This window comes from Anticarsia gemmatalis, chromosome 25 (genome assembly GCF_050436995.1).
Source record: "Anticarsia gemmatalis isolate Benzon Research Colony breed Stoneville strain chromosome 25, ilAntGemm2 primary, whole genome shotgun sequence".
NCBI classification, from domain to species: Eukaryota; Metazoa; Arthropoda; class Insecta; order Lepidoptera; family Erebidae; genus Anticarsia; species Anticarsia gemmatalis.
This window is the reverse complement of record NC_134769.1, coordinates 9,176,650-9,199,000: the sequence shown is the minus strand read 5'-3', so window position 1 is coordinate 9,199,000 and position 22,351 is coordinate 9,176,650. Positions and strand designations below refer to the sequence as shown.

The 22,351-nt window shown below is 46.3% G+C and overlaps 1 protein-coding gene across 5 annotated transcripts; it reads right to left on the bottom strand.

The window, feature by feature from the left end:
• Positions 1-1,059: 1,059 nt before the first annotated feature.
• LOC142983967 (epidermal growth factor receptor kinase substrate 8-like protein 1) lies at positions 1,060-22,303 on the bottom strand. 5 transcript variants are annotated; one of them, XM_076131196.1, is made up of 16 exons: positions 22,146-22,303; positions 11,784-12,180; positions 11,629-11,699; positions 11,246-11,493; positions 10,391-10,493; positions 7,107-7,690; positions 6,375-6,467; positions 5,454-5,594; positions 5,148-5,236; positions 4,527-4,651; positions 4,293-4,436; positions 3,654-3,708; positions 2,156-2,251; positions 1,844-1,971; positions 1,537-1,759; positions 1,060-1,408 (listed from the first exon to the last, which is right to left on the bottom strand). In XM_076131196.1, the coding sequence occupies exons 2-16, from the start codon at positions 12,004-12,006 to the stop codon at positions 1,224-1,226; spliced, it is 2,508 nt and encodes an 835-aa protein (XP_075987311.1). In that variant the 5' UTR covers positions 12,007-12,180; positions 22,146-22,303; the 3' UTR covers positions 1,060-1,223. The 5 variants fall into 5 exon arrangements, with proteins under 5 accessions (XP_075987311.1, XP_075987315.1, XP_075987312.1 ...); XM_076131200.1 differs by having other exon boundaries at positions 1,571-1,759; XM_076131197.1 differs by lacking the exon at positions 22,146-22,303 and adding an exon at positions 13,059-13,183.
• Positions 22,304-22,351: the final 48 nt, after the last annotated feature.

Sequence of the window (22,351 nt, the reverse complement as noted above, 5' to 3'; positions counted from 1 at the left end):
GAATGGGTCATAATTTCCCCCGTTTTTGTAACATTTTTCGTTACTACTCCGCTCTTAATGGCCGTAGCGTGATGATATATAGCCTATAACCTTCCTTGATAAATGGGCTATCTAATAGTGAAAGATTTTTTTAAATCGGACCAGTAGTTCCTGAGATTAGCGCGTTCAAACAAACAAACAAACAAACAATCAAACAAACTCTTCAGCTTTATAATATTAGTATAGATCAGCTTTATAATATTAGTATAGATTTGTAACGAGAAAAATGTATGTGTAATGTGCTATTTACATGATGTATTAGGGAACATCTCTAAGAGCGTAGGCTAGGCGACGCGGGGCGTGGAGCGAGCAGCGCGCAGTACTTGAAGTACTCACCGTGCACCGTGGAGGACTGATGGCAGGAGAGTGTTGCTTCACCGTGTAACTGATACAATGTATAGTATACGTATAGTAACTGAACAAGTGTGTGTCGGTGCCGCACGGCGCACCTTCACCGAGTGTACAGTGACACCGTGGCTTGAACGAGAGCTGCGGCGGTGTGTTGTGAGTGTGTCACAGCTGGCTCACTTGGAAGTATAACGCACTGACACAGAGACACGCCTCGTAGAGAGTGGTGTGAGGTGGTGTGAGGTGGTGTGAGGTGGCGAGCGGCGCGAGCTCGGGACCAAGACGCTTGTGTCAGCACTACCACCAGTTACGGAATGGAATGGTATTTCTATACATAAACGTATGTTGATTTTACTATGGAGGCTATTGTTCCTATTCACGTTGCTATTCATATAACAGCCTCAATAGTGCCTACTTTTATAACAAAGAAAGTGCCTACAATACTATCAATAAATTCCAATTAATTCATGGGAATCGCACGCACTGCAACAACAAGCTATAATATAGAGAGTCAATGTTTCACGTAAGTGATTGCATTAGTTTGAGGATACACGGGAATATCTATGTAAATATTTTTTTTTTCTGGCCCACAATATCCTTTTCAAGTTAAGCATTGTATTTGACGTTACTTCACCGACTTTACAGACAACCAGGGATGAAATAAAAGATGCCTCAAAGTAACAAAATATAATAATATAATTATAAATTAGTACAAAGTATTAAAGTTCGTCGCAGGAATAACATAGTATTGTCGCTTAGTCACATCATACATAGAGTTGTTAGAGTGCGGACGTGCAGTACACAGTGGGGCACTGGCACGCAGCGGGAGCGAGTGCTCAGCACGTGGTGGTGTCGCTGTCGTCGGACCCGTGCTCGTCGCCGCTCCCTCCGCTGCGGCCACGCTGCACACGCTGCGCACGCGGAGCACGCAGCGCGAGGCGGGACATGATCACGACACCTCCACCTTCTCGCGCGCCTTGCGCAGGATGCTCTGCAGCTCCGACGCTGACGTCGTCTTGTACTGAAACATGCAACACCACACAGTCAACACCGACACACCTACACACAAGAGTTCACATTGTGTAACGACATATTGTAATATGTAAGTAGTGTGTGCACTGAGAGCGGTGGTCATGTAGGCGGCCTCACCGTGGTGGGGCGCGGGGGGGCGCAGGCGACTCACCCCGGACACGTTGCGCTGCACGAGCAGCTGGCTGTAGAGGCGCTTGCCCTCGTCGGCGCCGAGCACGCGCTCCAGCTGCGCGCGCGACAGAGCGAACAGCTGGTGGCCCGGCATGCGCAGCGCCTTCTGCGCCGCCTTGCTGAAGCCCTTCGCCTCCAGCCACTCGCCCACCTCGTCAGGGTTCGACTTCTGCACATGTAATACGAGGACATTACGTCACCGACACGTCTGTATTAGGTATAGAGACAAGGTGAGCGGTGCGGTGGTACGGACCTGGTCGATGAACACCTCGGGCGTCTTCTTGATGTCGAGCAGCTTGTTGCGGCGCTGCTGGATCTGCGGCAGCACCATCTTGAGCTCCTCGTGCAGGTCGCCGCTCGTGCTCGCCATCGAGCGCGTCGCTGCACAACACGACACGGGCTCAGATTTAGAGGATTCATTCTCGGCTTCAAGTACGAATTAGTGCAGCGGTAGAGCAATATGCGTTGGACTGCACTGTTTTTGGTCATTCAATATTAATATATTTTTTTAATTTAAAGTAGTTAGTTTAAGTTTGATTAGTATAGTGAAGATGCAGGAACTTACACTTCATGGTGTCAGTGCGCGCGGGCGGGGGGGTGACGGGGGGCGGCGGCGGCGGGGGAGGCGGCGGCGGCGGGGGCGGCGCCGCGTTCTGCCGCTCTGAAACATAACACACATTATGCTAACAACGTGGTCACATAACTCATTCAATGTTCAAGTTATATTCTCGTTAAAGTGTGTACGAGTTACTCCTTCAACTTCACCGAAACATTTCTGTTACAAACATATGACATTTACTTCGATGTCTTCTAGCACACCGTGTTGTAATGCCCTTCTTGTTGTTCTGTGCAGGCAGGAGATATTCCAAGCCAGGTTCGTGTTATAACACATATACATGAGTATGGAGTTCGATGGGATCATAATCTATTGGCTACAGAGTAGATGTTCTGATGATAATTATGAACATGTGATAGCACTTGTGATAAACACTCGTACTATCAAACACAGACAAACGAGGCGTTCGTAAGTAAATACCGACCAGTGCAGTATCTGCGATGATACGTCGTCGATATAATGTTCATTTTGTAATCGAGATGCGACGAAGTTAAACATGAGAAACTCGTTATAGAATGAAAACAAACACAGATACATTTAGCACACTTACCGTGACAACAGGACAAGTGTGATCGTTACACACATACACTGATACACACGCAGTACACGCACACAACACAACACGTATATAAGTAAGCGAAGCACACACACAGCGATGCACACACACACACGAGTCGAGTGAGCTGCACGTCGCGCCACTCCGCCGCCGATAGCCGCCGCCCAGCGGAGATCACACTCCGATAAACTGATCGACTCGATTACGTTCTCATTAACGATAACTAATCACTTAGCACGGAGCGGCGGGAGGAGAGGGGAGGGGGAAGAGTGGACGAACAGACCAACACCACAGTTTGAATAAAAAATTGAGTTTAATAGTTATAGTAGGTACAGACACGGAGCGATCTCTGACGGAGCGGACGTGCGCGCCGCCCGCCCCGCTCACAATATATTAACAATATCAAAATATACCCCTATCTTTTTACATTCTCATATCTAGATATAGATAATTTATTATACTTTAATATATTTGCGAAGCTACTCACAATCTAATAATTTAAAATACATATTTGATACGGATACAAGGAGCGCGCCTGCCCTCGACCGGCCGCGGCTCCCGCGCCTGAGACGCGCGAGCGCGGGACGAACTCGATACATTTACAAAGTAAATAATTTAAATCAGACTTGTATGATATGTGATAACAGTCTCAACACACGCTATGTACACACTGTACACACGCAAGCGGTGTCGGCGACACACAGCACATACAGCGACGCGAGTGACGCACACACACAAGCGCGGGCGCGGCGCGGCGCCGCTAGAAGTAGCGGAACTCGCCCTTCTTGCCGAGGCGCTCGCGCCGCACCCAGTCGGCGCCGCCCGGGCCGCCCGCGCCGCCCCCGCCCGCGCCCGCCCCCGCGCCCCCGCCCCCGCCCCCGCCTGCCCTACCCGGAGCGCCCGTCGGACTGCTGCCGCCGGAGCCGCGGCCGCCGGCGCCGCTCTCCTGCAACAACAAACAAACATCTCATCGACCAAGAACACTGTAGTTCACATCTGTGACATCCATACTAATATTATAAATGCGAAAGTAACTCTGTCTGTCTGTCTGTCTGTCTGTCTGTCTGTCTGCTACTCAATCACGCCTAAACTACTGAACCAATTTGCATGAAATTTGGAGATATTTTGATACCCGAGAAAGGGCATAGGCTACTTTTTACCCCGGGAAAATGACGCATTTCCCGGGAAAATTCAGGTGGCGAACGAAGTTGTGAATAATCAATATAATAATGACATTAAATTAACAAAATTCCGTTGTCATGGCAACTGTTTTAATGGCGGATATATTAAGAGTTATAAATAATTTAAAGAATATTTTTCGTGAAAAAAAGCATATTTTATATTATCACGCTACGACCTATAGGGGCAGAGTAACAGTAAAAAAGTGTTACAAAAACGTGGAAAATTCTGACCCATTCTCTCTTACGTGACGCAAGCGAAGTTGCGCGGGTCAGCTAGTAATAATATATAGGGTTCTACCATGAATGTTGTAGAGCGGTAGTAAGTGGTAAGTAGAGCTAAGAGCGGTACCTGGTAGTGTGTGTAGATGGGGTTGGGGTAGAGGTGCGGCGAGGAGGGCGGCGACAGCGCGGGCGCCACGATGGTGTGCGGCACGTGCGCCGTCACGCCGCGCCGGTTGCGCGCCTTCCACCACTTGCGCGAGTCGTCCAGCACCTGCGACACCACGCCACACGTTACACGTACATCACTCTATACACTTAGATACAGCACGTAGGTGAGGGGGGGGGGGGGGGGGTGCATTACCTCGAGGTACTCGCCGCGCACGACGGTGAGCTCCTTGTCGTTGTTGGCGGTGCGCGGGTACGTGACGCGCACCACGCGGCCGCCGCGCGCCGACACGCCGCGCGCCCACGCCTCGCCCAGCTCGTCTGAACACGCAACAACAACAACATCAACATCATCATCATCACATCTCGTGGACTGATTGAATCAGTTTCAAATACTTTCATTAGTAAGTAGTTTAATTGTAAATATGTTTGGTGATATCGTTAAAAGACATTCAAGACTGTCATTTAAGCGTTCTCTCGTTAAAGTTTTAAATAATGTAAAATGATGTCATTAGTCGTTATCATTATATGATTTAAGAATAATTATGTGTTTTCTCCTTCCGTATATTATTATGATTAGAGTGAGTAATAATCAATATTGAGTGTAATCATGTACATTGTACATATTATGTCGCCACTAATGATGACAATCATGTGACTGATGTAATTGGAATGAGTAGTCTGTTAGTCGTATATGACCATGTCACATGTGATATATATAACTAAGTATAGTTTAGTGTAGTGAGTGAGTGAGTATCAGAGGTAGGTGACAGTGTGATAGTGTGATAGTATGATAGTGTGCTGGTGTGATACAGACCGTCGTCTCTGTCGGCGCGGTACACCTGCTCGCGGTCCGGCGACGACGCCGCCGAGCCCGAGTCCTCGCGACCCATCGCGCGCATGTTCCTGCAACACCACACACGCCGTTATACAACATCACCCCGACCTCTCCAGTCTCCTGCTTGTTACTACAGTTTCTAGTCATTTTGAGATCATATATTACGCTTAAACCCAACATTTGAGAAATAATGTAGTAGTAATGAAGATGACAAAGTACACATTAAATTGTAAGATTCATACATACAATACAGGAACAAGGAATACATGCAAGCACAGATGTTACCTGGGGTGCGTGGGGTGCGTGGGGTACGGCGCGTACTGCTCGCCGTAGAGGTCGGGCTCGTCGCGCTCGTAGCGCTCGTAGCGCTCGGGCGGCGCGCCCTCTACGCCGGCGCGGCCCGCCGAGCTACGGCGCGGCGACGACCTACACGCACACACGCACAACGCACACGTGAGACAACACAGACACATGGACACACGCAACATTGCACAATGACACGAACAGTAGTACTGACCCAAATCTGAAGTGAAACATTGAAAACATCATGGAATAAATGAATGATTAGATGTTGTTGCAATATGGAGTCAGTAACATTGTGCCTTCACATCACATATAACAACATGTTCTAATGAAATATCTATAAAGTAACAGTGATCCCAGTTCTACTCACTCACACTACACTGCTGGCAGTTAATCAAACTACAAAATATTATATTGAGTAAGGATTCAAAAATAAATCACGCTATGTCACGATCGTTATTGAAGCACACTTTACAGTTATTTCCAAACGATGGTAACAATAGATGTATCTCGAAGAGCTCGTAGCACCTCACTCTCAGTTAGTGACAAGCGCACTACAGTTACTAACGTGTGGACACTTGTACAACACAACACTGCTCGAATGTATTTTTATTTACATTCGTTACTTGTTGTTTATAGTGTAGCGGTGGAGGGGTGGTGGAGGAGCGGCGGGGGAGGGGCGGAGGAGGGGCGGAGCGCGACACCGGACAACCGGCCAGGATGGTGATCATGTTAGCGTTATTGTTTACTAAACAAAGAGTGTACGAGCGTGAAGCACGCGAGCGCCGAGTGCGGTGACGTGTTGCTCGCGACAGTCGTTGTATACATATAATATAACAAGTATGGAAGGATGCGAGTGACAGAGCACGATGAGATGTGAGCAGTAGGCGAGTGGTGCGTTACCTGCGCAGCGGCTGGTCGTCCACCTGGTAGTCGGGGCTCCAGCCGTCCATGAACACGGGCTGGTAGGGCGGGATCGCCGTCTTCCACTGCTCTCTGCAACACACACACACACACACTCAGTCTACATCAACCCACATACACATACACACACGTCGTCACGAAGATTCACTGCACGTTATAGTTTGGCTTGCTAATTACTCGATCCTCGGTATTCGAACAATCTTGGTCGAGTATTATCACCAACACAGATGCCCATATTTTTGTTATTTCTTGAGTTACGAACTAAATCACATCACAAGTACAGCCGAGTGCGGGAGAATTGAGATAAATCCTTCAAAGTTGGACATGTCAGTATACGTGATAATACTCAATGTCGTGGCAGGATTGTGCAAAAGTATCATGACACTAATTATCAATCGCACAATCAAGGTCAATGTGCCTGGACTTTTGTGTATGTTATTGGCACTCACACTCATGGCATCAACACGATAAGTATTATCTATGGTTAAAAATAGTATCAATAGAATCGTTATTGTTTATCGGACGGACGATTCACGGAATCGAATGGAAGCAATTTGGGGATTATCTCGAGCTAATTTACATGACGCTGGACGGATTAAATAGAAGCCTGACGCGGAACAGATACGAGCCGATAAGATAAAGGGCACTACTGTGCGCCGGCCTACTGCGGGGTGGTCCCCGCTTATGTAAGAGCGAAGAGCGGCGGCGTACCTGGGAATGAGCCAGGCGTCGCCGAGCGAGTGCCACAGCTCGGTCTCCTTGCTGGTGACGCAGTTGGCGAGCAGGTTGAGCGCGTCGCGCGTCAGCAGCGGCTGCACGACGCGCGAGGGCAGCCGCCCGTCGGCCGCGTCCTGCGCCGCGTCCACGATCAGCGCCAGCGGCGTGAACAGGAAGTGCACGAGCTCGGGCGCGTTGGGGTCGTGGATGTGCGCGCGCAGCCGCGCCAGCAGGTTGAACGACAGCTTGAACTTCTGCAGCACGTCCACGAAGTCGCGCTCGGGCGGCGGGCGCGTGCGCATGGCCAGCATGCCCTCGCCCGCGCCGGCCGCGCGCTTGCCGCCGCCGCGCGAGCGCCGCCGCCGCTCCAGCTCGCGCGACGCGGCGGCCGCGTGCTGCAGCCGCGCGATGAACTTCTCGATGTCGTCGAAGCAGCGGTTGAGGATGGCGATGTCCTGCTCGTACAGCCGCTCCGAGCCCGTGGACGACGCGTCGTCGCGTTCGCCGCCCGAGCCGCCGCGCTCGCCGCGCTCCGCGCGCTCCGCCCGCTCGCCGCGGCCCAGCTGCGCGGACATTTGCTGAAATGGACACAATATACGTTCAGTGGAGAGTTGTATTGTGGTGTGGTGTAGTGTGGTGTAGAACGGTGTAGTGGTGGATAGTGGTGGGTAGCGGAGAGTACGTACGCCGAGCACGGCCTCCCACTGCTTCTTGGTGAGGGTGTGGTAGAGGCGCGCCATGCCGCCGCCGCCGCTCGCTGCGGAGTGCGCTGCGTGCGCGGCGCGCGGCACTTATCGCCTGATAACGCGCTGTAATCCGCTGTCGTGGATCTATGTATACATGTGTACTGTATGTTGTACGTACTATGTACATACATGTGTAATCAACGTTTGAAAAACATCGACGATCTTTATCATTTACTATCAGAGTTAGAAGTCTGTCCGGTATACAGTATTGTGTTTCAGTTTAATAGGTCTTACACGTATATTCAATATTAATTTTAAAACAACTTATTCATAACAATAACAAACAATCGTCCATTTTCATAGTTTTCGTGACATTATTGTATGTATGTAGCAGCTGCTATCTGTTGCTTGTCTCCACGTCAAACACTGATCGGACGTCAATACCATGTTATTATAATTTTGTAAATGATCGTATAACGTCAGTGAAGTCTAATATGTGTAGATAAACAGATAGGGTGGTATATTTATAATGTGACACTTGAAGCGGTCGTGATTGTTGACGTACAGTTTGTAGCTAATTTTAGCGGCGCGTCGTGTAATAATCCGCATTGTATTAGACGATAAACTGTAAGATTAGATTATTTACAACATTCTTGTACACCAATATCATGAATGTAAGGACAAACAACTCACAGGTATTGTGCAGAGAATGAGGTGCAAGGTTCCGGGTTCGATAATGTAGTAATATCTCTGTGCGCCGGCGCTCGCGTTAGATCGCACCGACTCGCGTTGATACCGACAAGAATGTCCAGTTTAAACTAACTGATTTGAGTAAACCGCGTCGCTTTTGTACGTGAAGAATTATGAATAAATGAAAGAATACACAAACAAAGGACAATGCGATTATATTTCGACAACAAATGTTCAGCGGCTACAATACTCACAAACACTCACAAACACTCACCAACACTCACTGACACTCACTCATATAATGCATTACATACAGCCACACAGAGTCACACCGAGTGGCACATAGTCATAGTGTTCATACACCACAACATTATACTGAACACATTAGATTTCTCAAAAACGCTTGTCAATGTAAGTCAAAACGCTTGCCAATGTAAGTCATACCCAGGACTCATATTGAACAGATAGTCAGGGCGGGCCTGCTCCCGCTAAGATAAGCGCAGCGCTGCAGTCCTGCTGATAAGCGTCGCTTGTTTGTGACCTTGAGGGTACATTCTGGAAGGAGCGTGGAGGTGCAGGTGTCGCTGATGGTGCAGGTGCCGCGGCGCAGTGCGTCACACTTCTCAGTAATGAGTAATAAATAAGGCAGTAATGAGTGTAATGAGCCGTGTTCCCGCTATCTCCGCGTAATCTCATCTAAATGACCATCAATCGGTATTTCATTTGCATATTGCGCCTCGTCGTCGTTATTGCGTGCTATAAACATTGCTTGCAGCGCGGAAAGTACCGAACATCGTTTTATTATTTTTGATAAACTCTACAGTCTACAGATAGACTCGGTTTATTGCTATCGTTGCACCAAAATGCAAAGTACCCAGGTGTGTTCTAAGTAAATAATACATCAAATGTATTAAAGAGATCTGTGCAGTGTGACGTGGTTCATGTGGTATACAATATACAGCTCGTAGCGGTCCTCTGAGCGGGTTGCCTCACTATATTGTAACTTGGACTATGATAAAGTTCAACTTGTAACGTTAAGGAGTGACTGACTCAGTATAACGTAGATAATGCTTACGAGACATATTGTATTTGGTCACAGATTCTTTGCAGATTATATAGAGGTGAATGAAACAAAATAAAAGGATGGATAACTGACGTCTGTGTCATATTGTAGACATTTGTAGGTTATTGTAACTTGAATATTGGCACATCATCGATATATGTACAGTCAACGATAACTGCGACATCCGCATTGTTGTACACGCACGCACACATGCAAGCATGTATATGTATGTGTGTGTGTGTCGTGTAACATTCTAGCTTTGTTCACGCAAACGGTGAGATAAACAAGTGTTACAATAATCGGCTCTATGTCAATGAATGAAAGTTGATTATTGTCTCAACTGGCACATATCTTAGTTTTATCGGACTGAAACGTTTTCGGTATGATTCAACCAAGTATTTGAGTGACTTCATGTGTCCTGTTGTATTGTGATATTGTAGGGATTATAGTGATATTACAATGCTATTCAAACCTCCTAATTGGAACAGAACGATTCAGGTGATGCGACATTGAGTGGAGCGATCGATTGTGTTACTCACTGTTTTGTAACGACTCGAGCGAACAGACAGATTACGAGCTTATCTGTGCTATTGCAAAACACTAACCCAATATGTAACAATAATCTCACCTGTAAGCCCTTACACTGTCGTTGATGAAATTAATAAACGCATGGTACATGCCCTTGGCAAGGTCATACGGGACCAGAATGTTGTGTTTCACATTATACGAGTACTTAGAGAATGAGCTTATGAGTTGTACTTCAACATTTTATAATCATGGGTACATGTGTTGTGTAGAGTAACATGTGAGTATAGAGCGGTGCTGTAGTGAGTACTGACCTGCCTCCTGGGTCTGTCCGCCTCGTTCTCGCGCTCCCGCTCGCGCTCGCGCTCGATGATGAAGTCGCGCGACCCATCCGCCGCGCCGCCCTCTCGCACCCCCCTGACACACACACACAGATACTCGTTAATCACTCAGCGAAACTCCACGGTATCACTGCTACGCGACTACAGAATCTCCAGAGCAACCATCAACCCGTTTCGGGGACAGGCAGCCGCTGTACGCTCAATATCTATTGTTGTATGACAGTGAGCTCATCGCGACAAAAATAATATAATTACATCACTTCACTAATTTAATTTTTCCTTTGTTCTAAAAGCTATTGATCTGTGAACTACGTAATTACTTATCAGCTGATCGCCGATTAACTGATCGATATCTTCATACCACAATATTATTGAATCGACACCGTTTTGTAGACTATATGTGGAATTCTCCACAACGTGACAGAACTGGTCTGTATCACCACAGACATTGTACAGCACACTATAGTCACTCTGGTCACAGCGTGAGTGAGCGTCCTCACCAGGAGTAGGCGGAGGCGGGCAGCACGAACTTCTGTCTGATGTAGAACATGGGGCGAGACTGCTCCATGTCGCCGGCTCACCACGCAGATACTGGCAGATATCGCGCTGATAGTGATCTCGCCACATCTCGACACATTCCTACTCGCGCAGATAAAGTTCGCGCTCTTATCTCTCGTGAATATTGCACACTCTTGTTTATTTATTGTACGAGTGTGTCACACACTATTGTGAGTATTGTGACACATCGCTACTACACATAAATAAATACTGTGAGGCTGTTCCTGCGTGTAGTGTATGTATTGAGCACGTGGTCGCCGGGAGTCTTACTTGAGCGCGTTGAGTTCCTCGACGAGCGCCTGCGCGCTGACGTCGTGGCACTGGAAGATGTGCAGCTCGCGGCGCGGCGCGGCCTCGTGCCCGCCGCCGCTGCTGCGCCCGCTGGCGGCGCCGCTGGCCGCGTCGCCCGGCGCGCCCACCACGAACGCCAGCACGTTGTTGTACAGCTCCGCCGGCTCCGGCGACGTGAACGCCGTGGGCGAGTGCACCCACGACGCGGGGAAACGCTCCATCACCGACTGACGAGCACAAACGAACTTCACATAAGTATACTCAACAAAATCAAGGTTTTTTCATTGTTTGCATGCATCTTATTTGACTAGTTTTAAGCACGTTATGGTACTCAACAATAACACCAACATAACAATATTTACCCCTGTTTCGTAGTCCATGACCAGGACCCACTGGCCTTCAAGAGACAATTGCATCTTTTGGCTCCAAATACCTGTAAACAAGACACGATCATAGTAAGATTGGTACTTGATAGGAGCTGTGTTCATAAGACACTAGGGTGGTGAGTGGTACAGACCGTTGGTTTTCTCTAGCTGCAGCAGTCGTCGCATGCCGTCGGCGGGGTACACGATGCCGGTCTCCCGCGTGACGGTGAAGGTGGCGAGGTGCTCGAGCACGTACACGGAGCGGTCGGCGGCGCCGTCCACCAGCGCGTTGTTGCGCAGCCCCGCCAGCTCGTCGAACTCGTCCAGCGTGCGCTGCGCGTCGCCGCGCGAGCGCGCTGTGCCGCGCGACCCCATGCCCTCCAGATACTCCGCCACTGCTCCTGCCGCTGCCACGCTCACGCGCCGCGCGCTGCGCTCATGTCGCCCACACGTCTGCACGCAACCGCTCGCTGCCGCCTCACTGATGCCTCACTGCTGCCTCACTGACACTGGCGCTACTACTCGTACTTCTCCACCACTCTGCTATACCTGAAACAATCAATTTATACATTTCAATGTCTCTCCAAAATTGTTATTTCAATTAAAAGAAAACTTAGAAAGTGAGAACCGTTTTCTTTGAAAATGAAGAAAGTGTGTGTGTTTGTTTGTTGCGTACAAGAAGGAATGTGCGCGTTGCAGTGCGCAAGTGCAGTGACGCATCTAAATATATCCGCGATGTTCGGCGCATGCCAACTACGGCATAATGCTGACATGGCGATGGATATGACTGTACGTTGAACAAGTGTACACTGTGTTTTATCTGATTGTTGTAGTCTTTATACTAAAGTTTCTTCTTCTAATATAATGGTGTGTTTTTAGTGACGAGTCCCCGAGGCATGTGTGAGGAAAGGTCGGTGTGTTGTGCTCTCACACTGATTACTAGGAGGAGCACGTGAGGCGGTGAGGCGGTGCGTCGCTGTGAGGTGCCGGGGGACGATTTCTCTGAGTGAGAGAGCGCGCGGCCTCCACACGACCGGACCTGGCGCACGTCACACATCGCGCTGTATCCCCCGAGGAGTACGCTCTTGTCACCATCGCGGACACATATGAGGTTGTCGTCGTTTCGGATTTCAGACCGAAGTTGTAACCTTTTCAGGTCAAATGAAATGTTTTGTGTATGTTTAAATGTATGTTTAAAGAGTATCACTCCGCTTTGTATGTATTCGGCTATTTACGTGTATAAGTTGAAGTTAGACTGAGATGACTGATGTACAATCAGTCATCTCAGTTCTGCTCGGCGTTTCAATTATTCAGTTCCAACTTCACAGAAAGACACACACACGTGCACTAATAACAACTTGTGTCTATTTTGCCGGGTAAGCACGTAATGGACAATATGACACATGTAATCAATATGTAATACACACCACAGGATATAGAGATAAGCGCCGCCCGGTGGCGAGCGAGGTGCTGGTGATTGTGTGAACAATGATGATGATGATGATGAGAGAACGCGACTCCGACTAATGGACGTGTCCGCGTGTAGTCGTAATCTCGCGCAACTATGCCGTTATCAGCGAGTCCACTGATAGCACTATCAGCCGCGTGCCGCTAACTATTCACTAATAACATTTTTGATTCAATATCTCAACTCGATACAAACGTATCAAGTCGTGGAATTTACCAAACGTCATTCATCTACATCGAGCACAGTTGCGATGCAGTGAAACAGACATTGCACTTGAAGTGTTATCAAGTTCCCTATTAAAATTTCACGTCTACACTAAATAAATTAATAATCACAAGTATTATTTCGCAATTTTAAACAGCAACTAGATTCTCAGTAACCTTTACCCTGTTCATGATTCGGGAGAAAACCAGGACGCGGAAACGCATACGCGCGTTTATGTCTTTTATAGGGAGGATTTATTTGGGAAAATATACAAGATGTTTGAGAGATATTTTGAGAAAATAAGTGCATGTATGTATCGTGTTAGTTGACTAGAGCTATGTTTATGTTGTGTATTGTGCATTGTTCAGTGTATGAGATGTCGATAACGCGACGAGCCAGCGACCCAGTACATGTACCGTACATGTGCACATATGAACCTGCGGGTCTATTATAATGCTAGTAAATGAATGACACACGTTTTGTAAACTCAACGCAAGTACGCGGTCACGTTTGTGTACTAATGTACGTGAAATAGTTATATATACCTAATAAAAGTTATCATTACCACAGTCAAAGAATGAAACGAATAGTTGGTGTACTCGTAAAGTGATGAACTGCAAGTGCATTCATGACTATTTATTAATTCCGACAAAGGCGATGGCTTTGAATGCTTTAGGCTATAATGTTTCTATTACACAGCTGCAAAATATATGAAATACTATATTCTCTTGTCTCTCTCGTGTGCGACACACGGACGTCAAATATAAAGATATATTGATTGATAAACACGCGTGTTGGCATGTTATCGTGCTAGTTGTGACTCGCGGGACACCTACCACGTGTGTGTATGTATGTTTGTATGTATGTATGTATGTATGTATGTATGTATGTATGTATGTATGGGGAAATACATACATACATACAACAGTTGTTATACGAGCTGTCTGATAGATCCCGTCATGTTGAACCAGAAGGCTTCAAAACGAGCACGCCACTAGGTGACTGAGCGAGGAGGTCCCACGACAAAGGTTGCTCAACTCATTGATCGGTTATCGATCGCAGAGCGCCATATTTTATACAATGGAGTTGTGAGATCGTGTCGATATCGTCGTGATGTGTGCGAGTGTCAGCAGAGCGGCCCTACAGAGCGCGGGGCGCGAGGCGCGGCGTGCGGGGAGCAGGGGGGGGGCTGGCGACTCGTTTGGAAACTAATAGGAATGTCGTGTGAGAGTGTTTCGCGGCCGCACACCTCACCGCCCCCCCCCAGCCCCCGCGGCCGCGCACACGTAGTAAACAAGTGCTGACCACAACAGACTCGCTGGGTTTAATAACGACAACGTGCAACTTTACGACAACTTCTGAATGATTTAATGTGAACCGCAGACGTCGGTGTACGAAACCAGTACACTGTAACTGCACGTTTGGCGCAGTGGTTTAAGCGGTCACCTCGCCGCAACAACCGTAGCGCCGCGTGTGGTGGGTTCGAATCCCACCCGGGACAAATCTTTGTGTGATGAGCACGAGTATTTGTTCTGAGCCTGGATGTTAATGTATCTATATAAGTATGTATTTAGAAGTATATAAGTATGTTTATCAGTTATTTGATTACCATAGTACAAGCTCTGCTTAGTTTGGAATCAAATGACCGTGTGTGAATTGTCCCAAAATATTTATATTTATTTATTTCTTTTATTTACTGTCTACTCGAGAGATCAGCTTTAGGTTTGTGAGTAATATTACTACTAGGTCTGAGAATTTCTTTTAACTCTGAATGAGCAAATATAAGGTTACAACAATCATTCGTAGGTAGTGGAAACATGACACGAGCAGAGCTATGAAGTACATAATAATATGAAACGTTAACTAACTCGTATATTTGAACAAACGCACGAACTATACGCAGTGTTAATTAAGAACAATTCGTGAAAGTGAAGTACACCGCGCTGGAGGTATTTAGGTTGAACAATGGACAATAAGCTTCAACACAATCAATATTTGAGCAGATGAACCAACGAACAAACACGTCTACTTCTACGTTAACCAGCTCGTGCTCAATATTTAGGACAGGTGATGTAATATGATGACATATAACTAAGTTCCAACACCAATGGGGCAGTCAAATCATTATTTAATATTAAAAAGAAGCCTTAAAGCTGAGGCAGCAACACTGATGAAGGAAGACAACACGACGTGGTCGCGGCCACGCGGTGTGCTACGTGCTGAATCTAGCCATTGATAAAGTAAGCAATATTACCTGTTTACGTGTACTTTAGTTTGCTAAATCAGAAGCGAAGCTTAACACTGACTGATAGAATGTAATGGCAGCTATAAACACTAGACAGCGATCGTGTTTCTAGTCATGTCAGTGTACTGTGTGTTGTGTATCAGTAAGCGATACGATTGTTCCACACGAAATCTACGCAAACTCGAATACCTGCATGAATTAACTAGAAATATCCAAAACACGTAATTTAAAGCGATAAATCGTTATCACTTGAGATCTCGGTGATTTCATTACAATACATATTCGCTTTGTGTTGTGTGTGTGTGTGTGTGTGTGTTTGGTCAACTCACGATCACATGCCACAGGTATATATCGCATGCCACAAACGTTACGTCAGCGAAGTTTTTCTTCATTTATTCGGACGTGTATTCTGTGTGTGTGTATGAGTGTGTGTGAGGTGCTATAATTACTAATCTATTTATAATTGTTGCAGAATTACTTAATGGGACTACATTCAAGATTTAAATTAGTCAAACGAACGCGGTTATTTCGAAGCGTTAGGAATGTTGATTTTTCAGTTAGCATATAAATGTATTTTGTCATCGATCCCACCTGTACAACATTATGTGTAGTAACTGAATTGGAAAGGTCATGGATCACGGAGAAGACGCGAGTTTGCAATAGAGTAATATATCTATAATATATCGTGCGGTACGTATCTCTGCTGGACACTTGAACGGCACATAAATCAAGCAAACACTGAAGCGAACGGTGCAGTGCAGGTCGACGCGAGCAGAACACAACAACGCTAACAACTCATCGTAACAACTTGTATCTTTGAACACAACAGCACCCTTCAACTGTACCTGTGTGTGACTGACTCTGACACACAACATAGGTACTTCACATAGAGGGTGCATATATTTGTCGGGTGCAGGTGGTGGTGCAGGTCGCGGTGAGTGTGACGTCACGCGGCGGAATGCCGTCTAATCGCTGGTTACATTAGCGCGTTACTTAACGAGCAGCGAGCTGTGGTGTTATAACAATACAGTGGACGCGTTACAATTACAACGTAACCACCGAGTACCGCCGCCCGCGCCGCCGAGGAGCGCTGCGTGCTTCACACATCATTACTCCCCGGCGTCACTCGCTCCTCGCTCTCATCACACACATTTACTGACAAAACTAATCATTTACAGTTTTGTTGTGCATTCAATTAATTGTATAAGAGCTCTAACACTAATGAACATAACGTAAGTGTTTAATTTTAAAGCAACTAATAACGAGCTGTTGTCTTGTCCACAACATCAACACTTTCTGATGTTAACTCCAGCAATAGATCCGATACATTACAGGTACTAGTTACTGTGCCGCTACACTCACTGCATTCTACCTGTTCCTGTTTGTATTGAATGATATCAGTTGTAATTCAAATATCCAGACTAGCCTGACTTAAGCGGCCGTTTATATCTGACAAATTCCTGAGCGCTCCTTACTTTACATAGGCTTCGAGTTGATTTTGCCCAGAAGTGCCTTATTATTCATGTATGTATTATGTGGGTAATTTGGCACACGCGGCATGCATGGACATGTGTATGTACTCGTATGTACTGATGTAGTCGGGTGTAGTACACAAATGAGCTGGACACAAGAATGTGCGAGCGGCGAGCACGAGCAGGTAGCTAGTGCTCCGAGCGGAGGCGCAACACTGACTTGCCTTGAAACACTGAATTAATGAGACAAATGCTTGCCTCGTAGCACTGCTATGTGCGTACGTACGTACTTGTATGTAGCTTTACAAACACCCTACACATCATATTACACATGGTTCGTAATAGCTATGACAAATATCCCACTGTTTCATTATCAATAAATAAACGAAACGATACAACTCAAAACGATTGTGGAGTATGATCATAAAAATACATATAACTTTTAATTACACCGAATCCGATATCGCAAGATGAACGCTGAAAGAATGGTGATTGTAACATGAATCGCTCACAAAGAGACTTGCGCCTGTGCTGTGTTGTGTTGTGCTTGTGTTGGGGGCCGACATACAACATAGAGTGAAGCTCACGCGCTACTTATGTGCGCAACTATTAACTATTTAAATGTTTAAACTCTCCAAATGATAAAGTGAAAGTCAGTCAATACAGCGCACGGTGGAGGCTCATCGTCCGCGCCGACTGTGCCGGCAACACACCGTCACACCACGCGCGCACATCACCGCGGTACGTCCAACAGTGTTAAACAAACTGCGTTGTACCAAGACCTGCCCTCCATCATCAAATATAACCACTAACTTCATAAAGCCCCAAGTTTTGGTCAGTCATAACGTTACAGCCTACAACACAAAGCTTAGTGCTTCGTGCCCTACCCTCATGTCACAGACATTGAATGTTTCCAGTGACTCGTATTTTTTTTAACCCATTTCCGTCCCAGTGCGTTGCAAGGCTCTCCTCCCGAAAGAGGGAGGTTTAAGGCCTTGAGTCCACCACGCTCGCTGGCCAGTGCAGATTGGGGACTTTGCCTGTCCTTAAGTATTGAGTTAAACAACACATTTTAAGGAAACAAATGAAGGTGGACACTACGCCACTAACAATGCGTCGGAAGGTTGTGGGTTCGATGTCCACTCGGAGCAATTATTTATACGATCCATAATGACTTTAAACAATGAATCACTGTCTCAACTGAGAAGTGAATCTGACACCAGCGAGCGGTCCATTACTATATGACGACCACTCTTCATACGAGCGACGTATTACGTACATTTAAAGTTGTCGATATTTGGAACACATTGTATTACTTAATATATACGTATAAATGGTGACAGTGAATTACAACGCAATATTAATACTTCATTGAGCGATACGAGTGCTACTCATATATACTAAGTAGTGTGTGACACGCAACTACATTGGTATGTATGTACTGCGTGTGTGCGTGTGTGCGCGTTATTTACAAGTATTTGATAAGTTTTGTGCGAAATATAAGTAATCACAGGAAATAGTTGACATTCTTTACAAGATTTTTTTTTTAAACTTTAACTACGTAATACTTACTTAATAATCTATTTTAACAATAATAATTAAAACTATTTACATATAAAATTATTATTTAATGTATTAATTTAATATTTCGTTTTAATTATTATTGTTAAAATAGATTATTAAGTACTTAAAGAAATATTTTACTAGAATTTAATTAATTATGTAAACTCGAAGACAAGTGATAAACGCAAGTTTACAGTTTACTACAAATCATTGTAACCAGGATACAATGTAGAGAATAACGAGGGAAGCTTCATAATATCAAAACTGCTGAACAGCAAATAAACAATAGATATAAACGAATTCTGCAGGAACTAGGGAGGGAGGTAATATAAGGTGTACATGAATGATGCACATTGAATACTGTACGTAACAAGAAGTGGCAGGCGCGTGAGTGTCACAGAAGGACAAGTTATCTTTCACAGACTTTTTAGTTGTTCGTCTGTCTAGGACCAGAGCCATTTATGAAATGTTGCATGGAGATGGTTGACGGCGTTGGAGTGTCAGATCAGCTTGTGGATAATAAGCGATGTTAGTGAAAGCGAGACACAATCAACAAATATACGAGTGTACTATTGAACATATAAGTTCTTATTAATTCTACAGATAATTGTATCGGGACATGTAGTCATAAGTCAATAGCAAATAGTTAATATTTGCAATTAGAAGGCAGCAGCGGCGCGCGGCGTGGGAGCGAGGGTCGTCTCCGCGGGTGAATCAACACCAACTTGTGTCCAACAACACTGCACTACTGTGAGACGAGTGTGGGACGAGGAACAAAGGAACGCCTGCTCATCTCCTTGACAATTGCGACTAACTATCAATTTTCAATTATGGAGACGTCGCCGCCGTCGCTTCAATGCTCAATACTATTTCATTCATGGCTCATTCCTAATTGCCTATGTTTGATCGTGTCATCATTCCGCATATTTCTATTATATCTTAGTCTCATTCCTCGATTATTATTCCATTCCTCATGCACATTCTCTGGTGTAACACATACCTATGTAAAGTACTTTTCATTATCACCTCGAATATAAAGAGCAAAAGCTTCGGTAGCTGATTGGAATGTTAGTGGTGGTTCAGACAATCTGATTGAGTGCTTCAAAGAAACGAGATGTATCCTAGATGTATGAATAAGAATGTTAGCGAGTATATAGTATAGTGTATAGTGTAGTGGCGTGGTGGCGAGGAATGCGCGCGGGCGTACGGTCAAGGTCGCTGGAGGCTGCGCCGTGACTGCCGTGACAGCGGCGCAGGCTCGCAGCCTCGCACGGCGGCGGCGCGAGGAACATTCCACCGAGACCTACGTGCCTGCGTGCTACATACTAATTGCTGCCCACCACTCACACGGGGACGCCACGCAGTTTCACTAACTCCAAGTCCTTACTCATCGTAACGTTCATATTCGTAACGACTCTTCAGGTTGTAAATAAGACTGCAATAATGATTGCATTCATGTCAGATATATCGAGTAGCAGAAGCTGCTGTGTTTGATGCATCGCGTGGTAGCTACACATTGAAACTGAATAGATTCAGTAGTCAAATCGTTAACACGAACAATATGGTAATATTTCAGTTTCAAAACTGCGAATGCTCACTTTGGTGAGACATGAATGAATTCCAAACTGGTCAGCAGTAGCTGCCATGTCATATTAATAAATTGGGTGCTACTATCTTCGAGGTTGCAATAGTAATGTTGTTTGGATCTTGTAATTACCTCGAGTAAGTGAGACAACACAGGGAGCTTACTACGTCGGTAATCGCGAGTAATGTATGCGTGGAACAAAACATTTGACAAAGACCACCACAAGAACAGCTGTATCACGTGTGAAGCACTCGCCGCCTCGCTGCTCACTCTATTATGAGCTAGTCGTAATGTTGACGTCCACGGAGTGTCCTCAGAACACTCGCAATATGTAACAATGCTCTATTGATGTGCGATCACTTTAGCTCACGCTGTGACCATTGTCTGATCTTGCATTAAACCTATTGGTATAAGATAAATGCAGTTTTCTACAGATGATTATGCCACATTCTTCGTAAAAAATGTTTCCACAAGAGGCCATAATTTTTTTGTTTACATCAAAGTTCCTTCCAGTAATAAATAAAAAGATGTAATTATGTAAGATTTTCAGATAACAGTTGGAACTCATAAGAATTATAAATTAGACTCGTTTCTGGAGGGTCTTCGTTATGGACATATTTCAATTCCTTGAATTCTTATATGAATAAAGTAAAGAGATATAAGTTGGGTAGAAAATTAAATTAGTACTGACTTTGTAAAGTTGTCAAATTTTCGAAACGAATATGAAGACTTGAGGAATATAGTCCATGTAGGGAGTTACCAACCAGTTGAAAGGAGACGGTTCAAGACTAGATCTACTTCAACGAAAAGAAAACGTAGTGTGTAACAAAGTATGTTGCTGTGATCACAAGTGTGTTTGACGTAAAATTCAACAATCTAATGTGAAGCATACTGTTACTATTCCAGTTAGAAATGTGAAAACGGTTTCTCGGATTCTTCAAGAAAACGCCGCTCCGACGTATTATAAAACACATATCACCAGCATCTTATTCTATCTTATTAGATTTTTGAGAAGAACAGCTAAGCCTGAACATTATATTTGTTGTAATAAAATGCGTCCTTTTTGTTTGTCATTTGAAGCTAATTGTGAATTGTGAGTCCCCGGAACATTGTCTGTGTACTGGACGATAGTTACTGCAGTACTGACACAAGCGGTCATTACACATTCAGCGCACGCGCTCCGGAACTCCATACAAGTGCCATAACTGTCGGCATCCGCCACTCATGCCGGAGTCACTCCATGTCTTACTGTGAGCACTGTTCCTTCCGCTCGCTCGAACACTCCCTCAGGCAGCCAGTTGAAGCGATGAATGGACAGCTCGCCCATCGCTGGGTGTAGTTGGAAACATGATGCGACGCATCTATCTTTCAGAGCTGATTCAGTGCTGGATGTTTATATGAGGAGTCTGGCACGCTGGCAGCTGTGTGGTATGTGCTCGGTGTTGTTATCAGTGGAGCGCGCGGACGAGCGGCGGCGGCGGAGCAACGACCCGGCAGATGGTCCGCGCGCCGCGCGCCATCTAGCGCACACCTCGCACACCGCACACCAACAACCGTTCACAACGTTCTTCTGTTGTGTGGAACTTTCTTCCTGAGAGCTCGTCGTGTCCTCCTTCTCGAGGCACGTTCACGCTTCACAGTAGATACACCGCAATGTAGGTACCGTAGTAAACCACGGATTACTCACTAACATTCTTTTAAGCCTACGCTGTCCTAATTGTAATGCTCGTATCTACCTCGATGGCTCGATCCGCGTAACGACAATGATCGACTACAGATTCGAATGCCACATAGGATGGGTCACGTAAAAGCAGCTGGTATGTGAGTAGCGGCGTATGACACACACATCGAGTCTGCGGGAAAGCGGCGCGGCCTCGATCCCGAGCGGCGTGCGCCCGCGCCGGTCGTGACGTGTCGCCGCGGCGCCGCCCCCGCCCCGCCGAACCCTCGCGCCCGCACCCCCCGCACTGTACTCACCCTGGACTGCGCTCGTCGGGAACACCCAGCACGCCTGATACGTAAACTCGTGCGTCACACTCGCGCCGATACTTCGCGCCTCAGCGGCGTTCCGGTGTACACTGGAGGTTGCGGCGCCGCGGCCGCCCCCCTCCGCCTCCCACCGTCACACCTGAGCCGAGCCTTCGCAGGTGCGAGGGGCGCGGGGGAGGCGGCGCGGGCCCGAG